The sequence below is a fragment of the Bombus vosnesenskii genome, unplaced genomic scaffold (genome assembly GCF_011952255.1).
Source record: "Bombus vosnesenskii isolate JDL3184/JDL3185 unplaced genomic scaffold, Bvos_JDL3184-5_v1.1 scf7180000013302, whole genome shotgun sequence".
Lineage (NCBI taxonomy): Eukaryota > Metazoa > Arthropoda > Insecta > Hymenoptera > Apidae > Bombus > Bombus vosnesenskii.
Window position 1 is genome coordinate 1,384,290 of NW_022882951.1, and position 18,996 is coordinate 1,403,285.

The 18,996-nt window shown below is 36.3% G+C and overlaps 2 protein-coding genes across 10 annotated transcripts; both read left to right on the top strand.

Moving 5' to 3' along the window:
- Positions 1–30: 30 nt before the first annotated feature.
- Positions 31–2,159, top strand: LOC117234092 (eukaryotic translation initiation factor 5). Its single transcript, XM_033494994.1, has 3 exons — positions 31–1,206; positions 1,289–1,474; positions 1,558–2,159. Exons 1-3 carry the CDS (start codon positions 151–153, stop codon positions 1,678–1,680), a joined length of 1,365 nt encoding a protein of 454 aa, XP_033350885.1. The 5' UTR covers positions 31–150; the 3' UTR covers positions 1,681–2,159.
- A 375-nt stretch (positions 2,160–2,534) lies between these two features.
- Positions 2,535–18,348, top strand: LOC117234088 (kinesin light chain). 9 transcript variants are annotated; one of them, XM_033494975.1, is made up of 9 exons: positions 2,535–2,907; positions 3,043–3,132; positions 8,507–8,873; positions 10,049–10,214; positions 10,499–11,214; positions 11,296–11,499; positions 11,799–11,918; positions 12,073–14,315; positions 15,053–18,348. In XM_033494975.1, the coding sequence occupies exons 3-8, from the start codon at positions 8,532–8,534 to the stop codon at positions 12,196–12,198; spliced, it is 1,674 nt and encodes a 557-aa protein (XP_033350866.1). In that variant the 5' UTR covers positions 2,535–2,907; positions 3,043–3,132; positions 8,507–8,531; the 3' UTR covers positions 12,199–14,315; positions 15,053–18,348. The 9 variants fall into 9 exon arrangements, with proteins under 9 accessions (XP_033350866.1, XP_033350862.1, XP_033350863.1 ...); XM_033494974.1 differs by lacking the exons at positions 2,535–2,907; positions 3,043–3,132 and adding exons at positions 6,007–6,323; positions 7,639–7,718; XM_033494971.1 differs by lacking the exons at positions 2,535–2,907; positions 3,043–3,132 and adding an exon at positions 6,006–6,323 and having other exon boundaries at positions 11,802–11,918.
- Positions 18,349–18,996: the final 648 nt, after the last annotated feature.

An 18,996-nucleotide genomic window follows, 5' to 3' on the forward strand; every position in this document is an offset into this window, starting at 1 on the left:
GAAGCTTGGTAGCTTTCAACAGTCTGACACTCGCGTCACCACTTGCCGACAGCTCGTTTTCACAACGACGTCTCGTCAGAAATTGCTGTTGTCGCTCGGAAGGGACATTAATTTAGCAAGGAGCAAGAGACGGAAACATCATCAATCACCATGGGGAGTGTCAATGTAAACCGTAATGTCAGCGATGCGTTTTACCGCTATAAAATGCCACGGATCCAAGCCAAAGTGGAGGGCAAGGGAAATGGTATCAAGACAGTAATCGTGAATATGGTCGATGTGGCCAAAGCGATTGGGAGACCTGCTACCTATCCTACCAAATATTTCGGCTGTGAGCTTGGAGCGCAGACCCAATTCGATTTCAAAAACGAAAGATTTATTGTAAATGGATCGCACGATGCTTCGAAATTACAAGATCTGTTGGATGGATTCATCCGCAAATATGTATTATGCCCGGCTTGCGATAATCCCGAGACAGAGTTGATGGTCAGCTCGAAGAAAGGAACCATTTCGCAAGGATGTAAAGCATGCGGCTATCACGGACTATTAGAAAGTAATCATAAATTGAACACCTATATCTTGAAAAATCCACCGAGCTTGAATCCTGCTGTTCAAGGCAGCTCTTTAACTGAAGGTAAACGCGGTAAACGTTCGAAACGTGCGAATGGTGAAACAACCACCACTACAACCACTGCTACTGCTAATGGTGATCGATCTGGTTCTCCGGAGAACGATACCAGCACCACCGACATCGTGGTCGAGGCTCCTGAAAAGATGGCGGATGAGAACGGAGATGACGATAATTGGGCAGTCGACGTGTCGGAGGAAGCAGTTAGAGCCCGTTTGCAGGATTTAACAGATGGGGCAAAGGGAATGACTATTAGCGATGATCTCGATAAGACTGAAAAAGAAAGGATGGATATGTTTTATAAATTAGTTAAATGTCGTCGCGATGCTGGACAATTGGATAACCATAAAGAGCTGATTGCAGAGGCTGAACGTCTAGAGATCAAGACAAAAGCACCATTGATTTTGGCGGAATTACTCTTCGATCAGAATATTGCTGCTCAAGCCAAAAAGTATCGAGTACTTCTCCTTCGTTTTACCCACGATGATATCAAGGCACAAAAATATTTAATTAGAGGAATCGAACAAGTGATAGCCCTCCATAAAGATGCTTTGATGCCGAAGGTACCTGGCATTCTGAAGGTAAGACAAATTGCTGACATGAATTCTTCGGTAATTGTTATGAGTATATGTTTTGATTAATAGACTTTGTTTATTGTTTTAGCTCTTTTACGATGCTGATATTTTGGAAGAAAAAGCTTTGTTCGAATGGTCGAACAAGGTGACTAAAAAATATGTATCAAAAGACTTATCCCAAGAAATTCACGATAAAGCTGCACCGTTTTTAACCTGGTTACAAGAAGCAGAAGAAGAAGATTCTGAACCAGAAGAAGAAGACGACGATTTAGAGGTAAATGTTTGTTTTGTAAATAACTTATATTTCTATACAATTCCAAATTACACATATAATCTATATATTTGTTTCTGTTATAGATTGAATATGACGATAGAGCCAAACAGTCGCTAAAACCACAACAGTCACCGCCTATACAGAAGCCTGCTGTAGTCAATGAAGACTCGGATGATGAGGATGATTTTGATATTGATGCCATTTAAAAAAAAACGACAAGATGCTCAGATGTCGGACATAAAAAATAGACAAAAAACGACAGAAAAATATATGTCCGATAAACGATCATTTCTCACACGATACAAAGAGTCGCAATGCAATCTCTTATTATAATATAGCATTTTGTTATTTTAGGCCAAGGAGTGATTATAAATGCCATTACACGTATGAGAAATTTTAACTGTTCTCAAGTTAGCAATATTTATCTGTACGGTAATACTTTTAATTGTTTTTAATAAGGCGATTACGAATTAATCTATATCATTATTCTTAATTATTGAGAGGTTTTAAAAAGAAATGAAAACGAACGATGCTTCCATACATTGATATGCATCTCTTTTAGAAGAAAAAAAAATATTGATAGTTCTCTGCCGTTATTGGGAAGTTGGCCTGCTAAAAACGTTCTCTATTGTATCTATTTACTATTCAAATAATAATTATTCAAATAAATATGGTTTACCGCAATATATCAAGTTCTTTCTTATTTCCAAAGCATTTCCTCCATTTGAAAAGCATATGTATGTATATAGTATGAATAAGCAATGAAGTAAAAATAGGTATAATGAATGATGGCCTAGTTAGTCATCATTACTTGCATCTATATCTCTGTTCTTTATCGTAGCTAAATTGTTAATAATTCACGCCAAAAAATTGCATATTTTATTGAGCGAAACGTCAATTCCTACTAGATGAGCTATATTATATCTAAATCGTTTACAACGAACGAATTAATGCTACGATATGTAAAAAGAAACCAATTTTACATTACGATGTCGCTTCATAGAAACCGACGAATTTCAGAAAATTCCAGTAACTGGCGCTGCGATCGAACAGAGTCGCTTCAATCGCGTTTTTATAATTGACCGACTGTCGACGTACATTCTGGATATTTGTCGTCAATTTATTCGTTCTAAGGAACGCATTTTATATTTGTACGGGATTTGACGGTAGTCTACATTATTATCAGAGTGTAGACTACGCTTAATGGCTGTTTATTCAACATTCGGACTGTAAAATATGTGGTTATTGTACTTTTATTAACTTATACTTGGTCCACGCCATCTTAGTCTGTCATCAAACGTGCAGAAATAAAGTTTAGTGCCTCTTTTCTCGTGTTCCTTCTTGCCGGTGGAGACGATTTCTAAACGAGAGTTCAATCAACTATTCCTTCGTATCGTGAGCATCGTTTCACAGTGAATCCGCGACCGAAATCGGTGAGTGGAATCCACTTTTTTCAACATTATCGTCGCCGTGAATCATTATACATCGTCGTTGCACCGATTGTAAAATATTGTATGAGCTAAATCTATAAGAATCTACGCGTTCAACGTAAAAAAATTCTTTTAAAGGTTCGTCGCATCGAGGCATCCTGCCCTTTATTAAAAAAGGGGGATGATACACTGAACAGGGGAGAATTCCTGCGTGGACCGTTCACAAGGGTAAGCTTTCGTTCACCATCAAATTTCCGAATATCTTTTGCGTTTCTGGTCATATGAATATAATCAGACTCCTCGGTTTTAAATTGCCACGCCTTCGATAGGCGGTTACAACCGGAAGCAAATGATGTTAATTTGTTTCCGTAAGATTCTGCGGAACCATGACAGAAAACCAGTGACCATGACGATGATTGTAATGATAATTATCCCTATTCTGGTACACTTAGAAAGGAGCGCGTTTCATTGGATTTTCACTAATTCGTTAAAAGGAGTCAAAGTTGTTGCGTTAAGAAAAATGATTCGGTGTCATGTATCATTCGGTTCTGTTATGTATTCTATGCGTATCGTTACATAAATGAATGTATGTAGATAAGCAAAGATTAATCGTAGAATACCGGATAAGTGGAGATAGGATTAGCAGTATATCAATCTATTTTTTTTTTAAATTGATTTATCTTTTTTGTTTGTAAATATTCTTCCGTGAGCTTTTTATCTATTCTATGTGCAGTTATTGAACATCTAAAGGTAAAGAAACTAGCACAGGTGTTCAATTGACTATCGTATTATGCAGCCCGAATTCCTAACCTCTAAGAAATTCGAAAACTATAGAACAATTCAAAGGAGTGGTTCTATTATTTATTCAGATATTTCAGGAACTCGTATAATGGAGTTTTTAACGTCTTCTATAAATTGTCACCACAATTGGTTATATATGCACGAAGCTTGAAACGAGTATGCAATTGTTATATGATATGAATTTCAATCAGCGATTCAGCCGTTACTCTTTACAAATATAGATCTTCGATTGTTTCACGTTGTGACGACCATTTGTAGTTGAAAATTTCATTATCCTACCTGTACTGTCACTGACCTCTTTCTACTGTACTTTCGAAAATACGATGCAAAATTTTACTTATCAAGTTATAGATTTCTAACTACATATGTATCAGTAAATGTGAAATGGAACTGGGTTACTAACATATGCAACATTTTTTAGACAATTTTAAATTTTTATTTAAAAGTTATTACATTTCATATTTTTCTAGGGTAAAGTTTTTAAGATAAAAATGGTACTTTGCTATGTAAGATAATTGTATTAAACCTATAGTATATATACGTATTGTTTACCTCATTTTACGTCAAATGCTCACGCACGTGCTCTTCTCAATCCTCTTATCGATTTGTAATACATATACAATATACATATACAATATACATATATACCTTCAACTCGTAAGATATTCCCAAAGGTCAACTCACCAATTGTGACAATATTAATTTTTTGAAGCATTCTCTTTTATCTTATTTCCGATAATATGCCTTTATATTTGCATCGATATGTTTTTATAAAAGATAAAATTTCTAACATGAAATGAGCGTGAATAAATCGTTGGTCCGACGATAAACGAGGAAGGTTTTGAAGCACTGTATGGTCAATCACGCCACCATATTCTCATAAGCAGGTTCGTCGAATTAAATTCGTGAAAGCAATTTTATGTGTTGGGTAGATACGGTTGTATGTAATACACTTCTCTACGAACGGGCGCGCACATGGTACAGCACTTGTAATGTTCTGTCGTCATGCTATGAGTCATCAGCTACCTCGTCTCTATTCCCCTTGAAGTGAGAAAGATTGCGAAAACTGGCGTTCTATGTGTGCTTCTTACCGGCTCTGCGGAGACTTAAAACATTCCGCAAACTTCAGACAAAATTAATTGGTTCACCAATAATTACCGCCGTTGCTCCGCATCGGCATTTGTTTACATGATATGTATCTACCAGCTCTTCTCATTAATACGATACGCTTTTATGTCTGCACATCACTTTAACACTATTAATTACGAAAGAAAGCCGCGAAGAGAAAAAACTAATTAAAACTCGATAGTTACTTATTAATTGTGCGCTTTTCTCAATTGTGCAAAAGTTCAAGATTATCAATCAAACGGAAATTTTTTAATCTCAGAGATAGATAGATATTTTAATTGTATTTTTTGAATAATGGTTATTTTAATTCTAGTGTATTTGGGAATTGTAATTGCCAAAAAATATTAATTTAGAGTAAACTATATAAAAAAATAAATGTAAGTAAATACGCTAATAAAAAATAATATTTTACGAAATCTTATTTTAATAACAACAGCATTTTTAGAAATTGTGTCGAAAAATTGTTGAATATGTTTTTGCTATAATTCTATTAGAAATTAGTTATTTCATGAAACTGATTCACGTTTCTGAATTCCTTTTCTTCACTGATTCGTATTAGATGATCTCATGCATATTTTATAACATTCACATCAAGGTCTTGTTGATTGCAATATTTTGAAAAAGTGCATCAAAACAAGCAACACCATAAAGAGAATCTCTTAAAATTCGCTTTCATGTACATAACATGTGAAAACTTTTTCTAAGGTTTCTAAGTCGCCGTTATAAAATCAGTAACGACATGATATAAGACTCTTACACTATACTGTGTATCCTGTTTCGTAAAGTGTTCAGACGGGAGGAATGATAAAAGGTGGACGCGGATACGCGTCCCCGTGAAGTGTTAAGTATCATGCACGCGTAGCACCCTCTCTTAGAAGCTTCATTCATCGTACCCTTACGCACCCTCCGGTTATTCCTACTGACCGACTGACGTTTATTTGCGTATGTGGTCGTAACGACGCTAAGCACGAAGCTCTTCTTAACGTAGAAAGACATCATTCATTTTGTTATGCATACCTGGCGTGGACATACCGGTGTCCATGCACGTTCTTCGTGCAGTTGTAGGAACACCCCTGAATTTTGAACGCATGCGCAATCTTTCCATCCCCCTCTGTCCCCGGATGTGTCGGTCTCTCATGCAAGAGGGTGCGAAGCCAAACGTTAGTCCTCAGTAAAGAATTAAACGCGATTCCGCGAGGGTGCCCCCCTTTAGAAATCACATTGCGGGACACATTGTAGTGTATATATATATGTATATTGTACAGATTCTATTTTTATACGATTGAAAAACGAGATAAATGACTTTTTTACAACAGATTCGATTGACTGAGAGTGACAATACAGTCGCGATTGTCCGCGAAGAAACGACAGACAGATCGATATAGTAGAAAGTTAAATTTTTTTTGTATACGGATTAGGTAGGTCCAACAGAGTCCAACATTACCGATGGGTAGAACAGATATGTCAAAAACGCTGAACGCTTATAGAATGTGAGTAGTTCCCCTACTTACGAATCCTTATACCATTTGAATCCATTTTGATCGTTATCTGTACTTTTTCTATTATTTTTTCCATTTTCTTTTCCTATTAACACCAGGCTTATGGTCAGTTATATCTAAGTCGCTACGTTTTTACGTAAACATACCAAGCTCTAATTGCCGCACACTTTCATTAGAAACTTCACGTACGTCTTTTTTGCTCAGTTTTTCAAGCAATACGATCGAATACACGCCGTCGAGGAAATCTTTGCGACTGCATGCGCGAACCACTGAAAATAATTTCCATCGTAAACTGAAGCGCGTTCAGATGTCGCAATATGTCGACGAAGGAAAAAGTGACATGAAAAATTTTGTCATGTGAGCTAATAGGAATCAAACTGATTAATTTCGCCGTTTCCAAACAATTAAACGTTAACTATGTATTCTAATATTAAAATTAAGAAATTTTCAAAAAATCGAGTCGATCAGTTTTTATTTTGAGTGATTCGATGTGTCACTGGTTCTATTGTGTACATATTAGCTGCGACATTCACTTTCCCTGTTGATATCCTATAATGCAGGTTTCGTAAAAAATCAATGTATCGACCCGAGACTTTCGTGCTTTCCTCACCACGCTTCCTGCTCGCTTATGCTGGAAAGTCGATTCACAACGATTATCATGCTGGTAACTAAGAATGTTATTACCCTTCTACGTTATAAGTCCTTGGACAAATAAATTGATCGGAAGTAGCTGTCAATGTCGAAAGTGCGAAATAGTGTTACTCAAGTACATTTGTTAAACGATACAGTGTTTCATTTGGTATGGTGAGGTCAAGGCTTGTTTGGAAGGACGATTGCACGAGGTCAAGGTTTACAAGCGCAGAACCCTGAAATCCTGATCCGGCCGCGACCACGTCAATCATTTCTTTATGTTTTTTCGCTAACACGTATTTCTTCCGATTTGTTTTTATCGATTGGCAACGGCGTTTCGAATTCTGCTCTTCCCTCGTGAAATTTCACCATCTTTCTCTATACACCTATATATATTCTGTCGCATTAAAAGAGCACGCCATGGTTGTTGCGTTTGCGCAGAACTACCGAGCCATTGATTTCGCTTGTGTTATAACGCGGTCGTGACATGGGGTGAGTTTTCTATCGAAAACTTTGCCAGTCTGCAATTAATTTTAACCTGTCGTCGTGTTGTTACCTGATTCTTCGCGCGAATATTCCTCCCGTTAATAATAATCGTATGTGTAATGCGTAAGAGTTTTTGATAATTCTCTCTTCTTGGTAATTCACTTTTACTCGGTACATTGGTGTCGCATAGAAGAAGCGCCGCGGCAATTGCGCCTGCGCGTATATATTAAACCATTGATTTCTGTGGATTTAACGTGGCCCTGACATGGGGTAAGTTTTTATTCGAATTAATTTTAGAGTAATCGACGTTCGAGTATTTCGAAAAATGTTTTAAGTCGTCATGATCGGCGATTGAATCACTGAGATTGTATATTTATTTTATTTTAAAATAAAACCGTTCTACCAGCTTAAATCCGAAAACATTCTCTGTACGTACCAATGCCGGATACGTTCTGCTTGCCTGGACTGAAATACTTCACGATGCCTATTTTTGATTGCGGTTAATTATTGGCGCGTAAAGCAAGTCGTTCCAAATACCGCTTACTTCTGTTTTACCTTTTTCTTTATGCTTTCTGCCTTGGTTACGAGAACCAGAGGTCTATGCAAAATAGAGTCTTGTTATCATTGTGCATTTATCATTGTAATAAATGTATTTTATGATGTTTACGTTGATGCTAACACAAATTGTAGAAAAGATTCTACATTTCATTATATAACCTTTTTAATACTGGAACCGATAACGAAAACGTAACAAAATTTGTTTAGGAACAAAGAGAAATTAGAAGCAACGATATATGAAAACAAGCCTCTATCTATATACTTTATAAAAAGAATTACAGAAAATGATTTCAAAATGTGTCGTTTGGAAATTTCCAAAATATCTGTAAAGAATTAGGGATTGGTTCTACTATATTAATTAAAAACGATACTCTAACGCGAATTTAATTAACGTTTAAAATAAACTCGTTATATTGAACTTTAAATTTAAGTCACTGTGTGGAATTTTAATGTTCCTTTTTCAGCTGAGTTTTCGTTAATTCTACTTTTTCAATTTTTAGCAAAAAAATAGAAAATATTGGTAGAATGACGGCCATGACGCAGGAAGAAATTATGGCTGGTGCCAGAATTGTATCCCAGGGTCTGGAAGCCCTTCGTGTTGAACACGGGGGACTTCTACAAGCCCTACAGACCCAGGATGCACCAGTCGCGAGAGACAAAGCTAGCTTGCTATCGAAGAACATTGAGATGATAGAGTTGGGCCTTGGTGAAGCACAGGTCATGATGGCACTTGCAAATCATTTACAAATGGTAGAGGCTGAGAAACAAAAGCTTAGAACGCAAGTGAGAAGGTTGTGCCAAGAGAACGCCTGGTTAAGGGATGAATTGGCTGGAACGCAACAAAAATTGCAAGCCAGTCAGCAAGCAGTAAGTAGTCAAATGTAAAGTAGATGATAAGAATGAGAACCAGGTGTCGAAGCTAGGCTATCGATTATGCGTAATTGCGGAACTACATCTGGAGATCTAAAATTGCACAAGTTTATTCTTCTCCTTAACTCGTCTTATCGTAAGAAATTCCATAAAGATGACATCAACGAAGAGTTGCACATATGTATATGTAAATATATATGTCGGAGAGGAAAGGACACCGGAGCCTTCCCTTTGGAACTTCAGGAAAATCCGTAAAGTTGTAATTAAAGTTTACAGTTGTAACTAAACAATTTGCCGTCATCCTGCCCAATTGTACTTGTTTGCGATTTGTGATAATAAGCTTGGGCTTAAGGCCACCATTAGTCACCGAACGTAGCCGCGGTCAACGGGACGGGCGCTTTGTCTAACAAAGGTATAGAGCGATAGTATGACCCTCATTAGGAGAAATACCTCTATAGGTACCTAACAGTAAAACATTCCAACGGGTCCTTCGGACAATGAATATCAGAGGTTGAGGCATTTACACGGCACGAGTACAGTTAGCCTGGGGACCCTCTTTAAAACCTGGGCTTTTCCGGTAATTAAGATTTTCCAAACGGACAGGCAGCTTTTGTCCCAAATTGACCAATTGAGAGCGATGTCGAGAGGATCTCGTATCCTTAGACACACCCCATCATAGTTTTCCTCGGTGGCATCCTCGGGACGAGAATTCATTCTTTCTTGAGATCTGGTCGACGAAGGGAGTAGCGCCTTACGATCAGCGAGTAGTACACGTTTGAGTTAGAGTAAGTATATCTATCATTCCGTTGACCGTGGATTCGTTATCGAGCCTAAGACCAACGTCACTAGCATCGCAAGTGCCCAGCCACCGCTGTTGATTGTCGCGTCGGTAGTGTTCATTCTCGTGTTAACAGACCGTACCCTTGTGATATCATGGCCAATTTCCCTGAAGATTTATCAATCGTCCATAACCCTATTCCTGACGTTTTTCCGACATATATAATATACTGATAGAAATGGTAGATCTTTTGACGCTATCCTGCATCGAATTGCTGCGATTATATTGCGGGAATTATTCGAGCTTATGTTATGTATATAGATTATATATACAAAGATATTACATATAGAGAAATATGTAGTTTAAGAGACTAAAATATTTCTTATTTTACTAGCTAGTTCAATTGGAAGAACAGAAGAAACACCTAGATTTCATGGAGAGCATGAAGCAGTATGATCCTGATCCTTCTGCGGATGATGAAAATGCAAAAGACCGGCCACCAGACGATCCTGTGGTTGATCTATTCCCCGATGATGATGCGGACGACCGAAATAGTAAGTGTACGTTCGCTTTCTCTCTCTTTTTTATCAAGCATCTTTTTTAGGTGCTCCAATTTTCTCTTAAGTCTGTGTGAATAACACAAAGGGATTTTACTGAAATTATTTTGTAATTTTCTCCATTAGATTCGAAGATACTTCATCCAATGTATAAGAGTAAGAGTACGAGGTAGCTTCGTTTCAAGTTGTGTTACTGTTTACGAACACTTTAGTAAGGTTTCGTATTCGCACAGGCTTAAGCTACCGATAAGGACCACTTTTTGCAATGTTCGCCATTTTTATTGCAGCGATATTACCGACACCGCCTTCGCAATTTGCACAACAAGTGAACGCTGGATACGAGATACCCGCGCGCTTGCGTACACTGCACAATTTGGTTATACAGTACGCCAGCCAAGGCCGTTACGAGGTGGCCGTTCCTCTCTGTAAACAGGCGCTGGAAGATCTGGAAAAGACTTCCGGTCACGATCATCCTGACGTCGCTACGATGTTGAATATCCTTGCTTTAGTATATAGGGATCAAAATAAATATAAAGAAGCAGCGAACTTGTTGAACGATGCCTTGGCTATTCGTGAAAAGACGCTCGGTGAAAATCACCCTGCAGTCGCTGCCACGTTGAACAACTTGGCAGTTTTATATGGAAAACGCGGCAAATACAAGGAGGCTGAGCCGTTGTGCAAACGTGCTCTCGATATCCGAGAAAAGGTTCTCGGTCGTGACCATCCTGATGTCGCGAAGCAGCTGAATAACCTTGCCTTGCTTTGCCAGAATCAGGGTAAATACGAAGAAGTGGAGCGCTATTACTTGCGAGCGCTGGAGATCTACGAAGGCAAACTTGGACCGGACGATCCTAATGTCGCGAAGACGAAAAATAATTTGGCATCGTGTTACTTGAAACAAGGAAAGTACAAGGATGCGGAAGTTTTGTACAAACAAGTATTGACCAGAGCACACGAGAAAGAGTTTGGTGCTATTGCTGGTGATAACAAACCAATCTGGCAGGTAAGAATGCCTTCGGTGGTTTTAAGAATGATATTTAGGATATAAGTGTCTGTGACATTATGGAAAACGTTTCTACTTCAGGTTGCTGAAGAAAGAGAGGAGAATAAACATAGAAATAAGGAGAATGCTCCATATGGAGAATATGGTGGTTGGCACAAAGCTGCTAAAGTGGACTCACCTACAGTTACGACTACTCTAAAGAATCTTGGTGCGTTATATCGAAGACAAGGAAAATATGAAGCGGCGGAAACTCTAGAAGATTGCGCCCTTAGGTCACGAAAAGAGGTAAGTTCAATAATTGCTTGGATATAAAATCTGAACCGAGCGTAGATATTTTTACTTTTATTGTAATAATACTCGAATAGTACAGTAAAAGAGATTGAAAGAATAGAAAAATATAAAATATAAACAAAATTTTCGCGGTGTGAAAATGAATTAGACGAATATAATTTCTCTCTAATATACGGTATTAAAGTGATTAAATTTTATAGAAGATAGATTGTTAAAGTTAAAAGTATTACAATTACTTCGACTAAAAAAAATTGCAGGCATTTGTTACTTAAGTTTTTTCGTTTAATTTGAAGCAGACATTGGAGTTCGTAAAGCAAGGGAAAGTCGCGCAAATTTTAGGGGAAGAGAAAGGGTCGACGAGACGCGGTTCGCGATCCAGTTTAGCCAACAGCGAACACGAGCAACACGACGAGGTAAGTTGTGTCGGATACAAGAAAGAAATATTTTAGTTGCACTGCATGTTGTAGCACACGATTAGTCGTCTACTATCCTTTTCTTCTTTCTTTTTGTTCTTTTTTCGTTATCCGGCCCGTTCTGATGAATTGGCGACACAACACACAATCACAGGGCTCGCTGCCGCTGGTACAAAGGGCGCTACATGAAGGACAGTCTGGCCACAACGACGCTAGTCCTAACAAACCCGGTTTTAAAAACAAGATCTTCCAAGCTTTCGGGATTCACTCTTCCACGTAGGATATTCTTCGTCTGTAGTATTGCCTGTCGTTCGATTTATGCCCAGTCGCATGGTGATTTTCGGTGTATACCGCATCGAAAAGTCTATACTTCTAGAACGAGAAAGAATTATTTAAAGAAAGCGTACGATTGTTCGGGAGAAGCTATATTTAGGTATTCGTTTTTAAATTCCACGATAGTGTAATCCAAATACGCTGAGGAATTTGCGATCTTTTGGGAACTATCTTAAACGATTCCTCTTAAATGCAAGCATTTATAGGAATTTATAGTAGTTTGGACGTAGGTATGGGCCTTTGGCAATTTTTTGGGCATTTGATATACTGTTTTTTCTCGCAGCCAGATATCCCCAATTGACAATGACGACAGCACATCATAACTGCACATTCTTTTATTACATTTACTATACGAGTATTTCTATAATCCTTCGATGCTATTTCCATTTGTAACTCTTTTCTTATCTGGGAAAGTATCGCGTAGAAAAAGTATACAGTCTTTTATAAATTACTTCCACTTGTAAGCTGTGATAACGATGCCCTTTCACTTCACGTTAATTTCTCTGTGTGTTTTTTCGTCGTATTCTGCCTTTTAAACAAAAATATCGAAGATATTTGTATGCCGTATTTTTTAAAGACAAGCGAATCAATTGAAGTTCGATGGATAGGTGCTTTTCTACAAAGCATTTTATTTTTATCACATCGCATTATTTATCTATAATTATTATTATTAACTGTTTTTACGCTTGTATCATACACAATCGTATAGAAAGCAATTAGAATAAATCAATAAGCTTCCAGAGACAATTATTTTCATAGTGAAACTACACGAATCGGCCGTTTCACGTGTTAGTCTTGGCTGAGATAGGATAATAAGAAAAGTAACATTGTTTTATGTTCGAGCTATTTTATCATGTAAGCCAGAACACCGTGAAACTACGCACACGGATTACAAGTAGTCAATTCTAGCAGCGGCTTTTGCTTAACTATATAGTTCAGTATAGATTTGCAAAGGTGACAATTTCACGATGATCAATGTGTAGAGAAAATTAATAATAATCAATCTAACGATTTGCAGTTCAACGTGCGAAGAATTATTTTTTGTAACAGGTTGTTCTTGCGATATTCTCGTATACGTACTCTGTTCTTAATTTTTAATACCAGAAAACAGTCTTCTTCAAGCCTCAGATGACTCGTGTCAATAGTTTACATTCATTTTTCACTTATTATAATTAACACGAATTTTATATTTTTCTCGTTTTATTATATAACGAAGAGGAATTCTTCATCTTGCTTAGGATTACACTTGACTGTATCCTATAGTTTTAACACGATGTGAGGTGTCTCGAAGTTTCCCCATAAGTGTTTTAATATTTTTCTTCTTCGGAAAGTATTCGTTGTATACACTACATATTTACGTATATACGTATGCTATTATTTTCAAACTATCCTCATTTATGTAACAAATGACGACTATATTTTAAAAAGAAGATCTCAAGAGCCTGCGTTTCTTATTCTCGTTCGGGGCACCTTGTATCATCCCTCACTGTTTTTTAAATTAATCTCCAACTACATTTCTAGACTTCGAACTTTCTATTCAAAAAGGAAAGAAGGATAAACGAATAAAGATATCCTATTATTATTCGACCATATGGTACAATGTTTCTGAACTCGTGACTAATTATTACGAAAGCTGGATTATTTAATATAAGTAGTGCCTTGAGACTTTAACGAGCGAGCGAATAAATTATTTTTTAACTGAACATGGTTGTTACTCGACTATATATGGGATTGTCGTGTATCATGGGGTATATCCTTATCATATTCTGTGTCTGTGTTCCTTTTTCTTTATTTGTCATATAACCAAATCATGTAGGAACCTTTGTATGAAACCAAGAATGCGTATGTAACAGGTTTGCATTATTAATTCTCCTCGCACGCCATTTGTGTTTCTTAACCATCATTGTTATCAGTCGTTTTTTCGATATTTGCGTTGTCGTTTTGTTTCGCTTTGATTTGAGTACTCTGCGGGCCGGGACTTAGATAAAAGGATGTCACTCTGGAGTACGATTTCGTCTGGACAGCAAAATACCGGGGCGAAACTAGACCGGGTTTCTGTAGCAGGTGCGTATTTGTAGATTTTGTAGAACAATTTTTAATTTTTTTTTTTTGTTTATTTTTTTTATTTTCTATCCCTGATGTTTCGTGTCGATGCACAGACAAGTCTTTTTATCGTTATTAATTTTTTTTGTGTCATTATCGACCACCACGCATACCATCGTTTTCGACTCACCTCTGTTCCTTTGTTTTTTTTTTTTATAGACATTGCCACAGTGCAGACTATCTTTTGTTTTTAATCGTAACAAGATCACGATCGAGAATCATCATTCTGTGTCGTGGCGATTAATTACTGCTCCTTTTATGTAAAACCCGTAGCTAGCATGGGAAAATGTAACATTTGGCTTGTGTATATACTCGAAACCACCCCTTGTACGAGCAGTAATTAATTATTGTAAATGTCATGTTGATACTTGATATCGAGTTTTGGCTTGTCATGGTACATACGAATTAATATTATTTCTTTTTCCAGCTTCTGTAACGATTTTGTCAGAGTTTCATACAGATCTTGTGTCTTTGGTAGAAAATTTTTATTATTTTTCATGTTTTTTTTTTTTTTTCGAAATTCTTTCAGTTTATTTTGAATCAGTAGCCACCAGTCGAAAGTTTCCGAAATTTTTTAACATTTAGCCTTCTAGATTCCATTGTCAGAAGGAAATAAGTTGCATTTTGAAGGCACGAGATCCTTGGGATTTTTTTTTTAACTGATTTCTTTAGAAAACCGTCGTCCTCTTTTGTTTCAGGAACGGAAGTATTACGTTCGTGCGCAGTAAAGGGATACCACATAAGAGAGCTATACGCGAAACGATAACGCCAGGATGATAAAAGGGCTCTGCATTGTTTAGTTGAAACATTGACTGATGTCCATTCTATCTGAATCGTTTAACGTATAACAGCACATTCCAGCTGCTTTTCTCGATCAATCAGACGCACCGTAAAAAAGAAGTACTTCATGTTGCTGTTCGTGCTCGACACACGGGACGAATTATTATGGCTTTGTGCTAGCGACTGATCGTTTTGGAATAGAAAAAGGAAAGGAAAGAAACACAATGTCTGCAAGGCGAATTGGTCTATCTTGCTTTGAACGTGCATCTGAATCAAAATTCGAATTCAAGTTAATCATATTTCTTTGCGTTCTATGTCTTTTCACTCGAATAACAGAAGAGATTCGTTGCTACAAACTTACATTGACCTAACGGAAAGAAATAAATACCGCGATGTATTCAATTCTTTTCTCGTATTGTACAGAAAAAGCGACGGACAGTTTTCTTCTCTTAGACACACTATACGTCCATACTTGCATCTACATGCATCTAATCAGGCCGTACACCCGTATACATATCCCTTTCGTTAATTACTATTATCATATTCGAAGTAACATGACAACGTGTAATCATTCCACGAGCTCTAGCTTTTTTCGATCGACGCTCGGATAAAATCCGAAGAAAAAGTGCAGTCACATTTAAACATAGGGGGAACATTTGTATGTCGCTTAGCATTATTGAATGTATTCTTACACACACACAGACACACATACACCGTGCACGTTAGAATAATGCGAGTATATTCATCGTCATATTAATGATTGTAACAAGATAGAAGGGGGAGAACCGCGCTTCTTTCCCTTTCGTTTCTGTCTCAGAGTTCAGTTATGCAGATGCTAACGTGTAAACAGTATAGAGGAAAGAGCCAATCTGACTGGCGACGTTTGATTTCTCTATCCTATTTATAATTGTACACTTAAGTACTTACGTATTCGCAGATATTTAATTTATTCTCTATGCGTTCGATATGATATGTTGTATTATAAGATCGTGATTATTTAAATTATTTCGAAGAGGAAGAAACGCGGGAAATTTTATTATTGTTCTTATTTTTACTTGGAGCCATTTTTATTGGGACGAGGATATCTTTTTAGCAAAATTTACGTATCGCCCTGAACATCGTGTTATTGGTTTCAAAAGTCAAGAATCGTATATTGTAACCGGCTGTGAATTAAAAACCGAGTCTGAAATATCCTTTGATCGATGAGCAGTCACGACGACGTAGAATGATGATCGTTTGAATTAGTCGAGTCCTTACGGTAGATATAAGCTTTATTCGAGTTAAGAACCTCACGTTTTTGTTTAGCGTTGCCATTTCGTACAGATTTCACACAACATGTATCGCTTAACTCTTTCATTACAAAACCAGTTGCTATGATGACTGATTACTGTATGTATTCAGTCGCAATGGTGATTATAGTTTACTCTATAGTCACACGGCGAACAGAATTATACTAACAAGCATGGAAATCATTGTCGCGAATATTTAATAATTAATCTATGTTGTACAGAGTAATTATAGTTGCTTTGGAATGCAACTATAATTATACTTATATAGAAATATTACGGAAGGAAGTAGCGAATGTAATCTATTATGAGATATTTTCATCAATGCATGATGACAACGAATGATGGTATATATATATATCTATATACACATATAGTAATGAATTATTACTATATTATTATAATACTTGTTGTATCACAGTAACGTATCCAATTGAAGAAAAAGAGCAACTTTTACACAGTGGCTATTTGCTTGTTAAACACACTTTCAAATCTGCTTGTTATAAACTCTCTTCGCATGTGTAAAGATGTTGAATAATTAAGAAAGAGTTATAAAAAAGAAAAAAAGAAGAATCTTCCGAAATAGAAAAAGAAATTTGCTTTATCGCAAGATCTTTATAACGTGAGTTCCATTGGACTGGCCTAGTTCAAAAGATTCAGGATTACACTCCGAATATCTGGTGTATAGGAATCATTTACAGTCGTAGCGACGATACGATGGTTTTTCGTTTTTCGAATTCATGCAATTTTCCGGTGACAAGGCGAGATTTCATTTTTTTATTCGAGATTGCGGAATACAACCTCGGTGTTTAGTCCTGCGTTCATCGATGATGATTCTTAGTCGTTTTTTAAATAATCATTATTTCCTATTTATCGTTAATTTCACTTCATTCTCGTACATCGTTTTTCATTTGATTTTCATGTGTGCTCTTCTCATTATCCCGGAAAAAAACATGCATTTAATGATATACGCTGTCACATTATGCGCCTGAGAGCTTGAAGGCCTAGAATTAGTAGTTTTTATTCTGCTTTGGGTTTTATTTTTCACCTTTTCACAATTCGTTCTTAAAGTAGACAATTCTGCCCGCTTCTATGTATTTTAACTAGCATGTAGTGTATTCAAGACACAATCTTTTTTACGATTCACCAGCTGGGTTTTAACGGTACTTTTAAGTGCAATCTAAGTGCAATCGAATTAAAATTGTTTCTATATGTTTAATACAGAAACTGGCACTATATATTTATATATTTGGCTTAATTTTTATCTTCTAGTTAAACTTGATGCAATTATTTGTATGAAGTGTATGATGGTCAATGTTTAACTATTGGTTAAATTAGGTGAGATTTTCAAATAATTTTGATTTTTAAAATATTTTTTTGTTAAATCTTGTTTGATATTCATTTGTAATATATGTTCAGCTTTTGGTAAGCGGTAAAAGACAGCTGTAATTTTTAATCGCTTAAATCTACGATTTTATTATTTATTAGATATTTTATTAAGTTTTATTTTGGCATAGAAGGGAACACTGTTTTATTTTTATCTTAAGAAAATTTACCTTCTGTCTCGAGTTTTACGTGGACCGTAGATCAACGTCGATCGATCTACTTCTTCATAGTCGAGAAATAGATGTGATACAATATTAGGAATAAGGTTTTTAGTCTTCACTTATTGTCGGAAGTAGTCGCTTTATTCTATAAATTGTTTAAGGTATTGCAGCTCTCAGGTGCAAGTACTGTTATTTAAATAATGTAAGTTTTGATTTATAATAAATATTTCCACTTGTAATCCTTGTTCATGTGCCTCCTTCGCGTGGAAAACATCCGACTATTTCTTATCATAACAAGAATTTCAAAAGATATGCATTTTTAAGCAACATTGTATTCGTGTTTTCGAATTTTATTAAAATTTCGTTGCTAACAAAGGCTAATTTATTTTCTTTGATTATGTATCTTTTAATCTTCATTCCCCTCCTTGCGTAATTTTTTTGCGATATTCTGCTTGCCCAACCATCCTAATTTTGTATTAATCGTCAAGAATGATTAATAATTAAATATGAGCGAATTATATATTTTACGAACAAAATTTATTATTGTTTTATTATAATATGTTTATAGTCATATATAGTTATTTATTATAATTTGTTTTACGTAAATAACTTTTACGAATAAAATTATAATATCAAATTCTTCATTCGCTCGTATCTAATTATCATTAGTCATTCCTTGTAATTAATTGCAAAAGTAGGAAAGTAAAATGAGTTTCTATTAAAATTTTACTATGAAGTTCTTCATCCTCTATTTTAGTAGAAATCCAGGCCTAGATCACGCGTAGGTAACATCGCCACGTCATACGTTGTAGCAATATCACAAGTTGATAAGATTGATCGGTTATTTATAACATTACAACAGTAGCTATAAATACCGACAGTCTGTTCACCGATAATATTTCGTCCGTCATCTTGATTGCCAGACGGCACAAATGCGCGCTCTTATAATACCAAAAAAAAAAAAAAAAAAAGGAAAAGATTTCGATGCAAATATGACACACATACGTTGCATCGTGTCGGGGCTATTGT

Coding starts and splice junctions, on each gene's coding strand:
- LOC117234088 (XM_033494970.1), top strand. CDS start 6,280: ATGGGTAGAACAGATATGTCAAAAACGCTGAACGCTTATAGAAT. Junction 6,324..8,506: donor ACGCTGAACGCTTATAGAAT/GTGAGTAGTTCC, acceptor TTCAATTTTTAG/CAAAAAAATAGAAAATATTG. Junction 10,215..10,498: donor GGACGACCGAAATAGTAAGT/GTACGTTCGCTT, acceptor TTTTTATTGCAG/CGATATTACCGACACCGCCT.
- LOC117234092 (XM_033494994.1), top strand. CDS start 151: ATGGGGAGTGTCAATGTAAACCGTAATGTCAGCGATGCGTTTTACCGC. Junction 1,207..1,288: donor AGGTACCTGGCATTCTGAAG/GTAAGACAAATT, acceptor TTATTGTTTTAG/CTCTTTTACGATGCTGATAT. Junction 1,475..1,557: donor AAGAAGACGACGATTTAGAG/GTAAATGTTTGT, acceptor TTTCTGTTATAG/ATTGAATATGACGATAGAGC.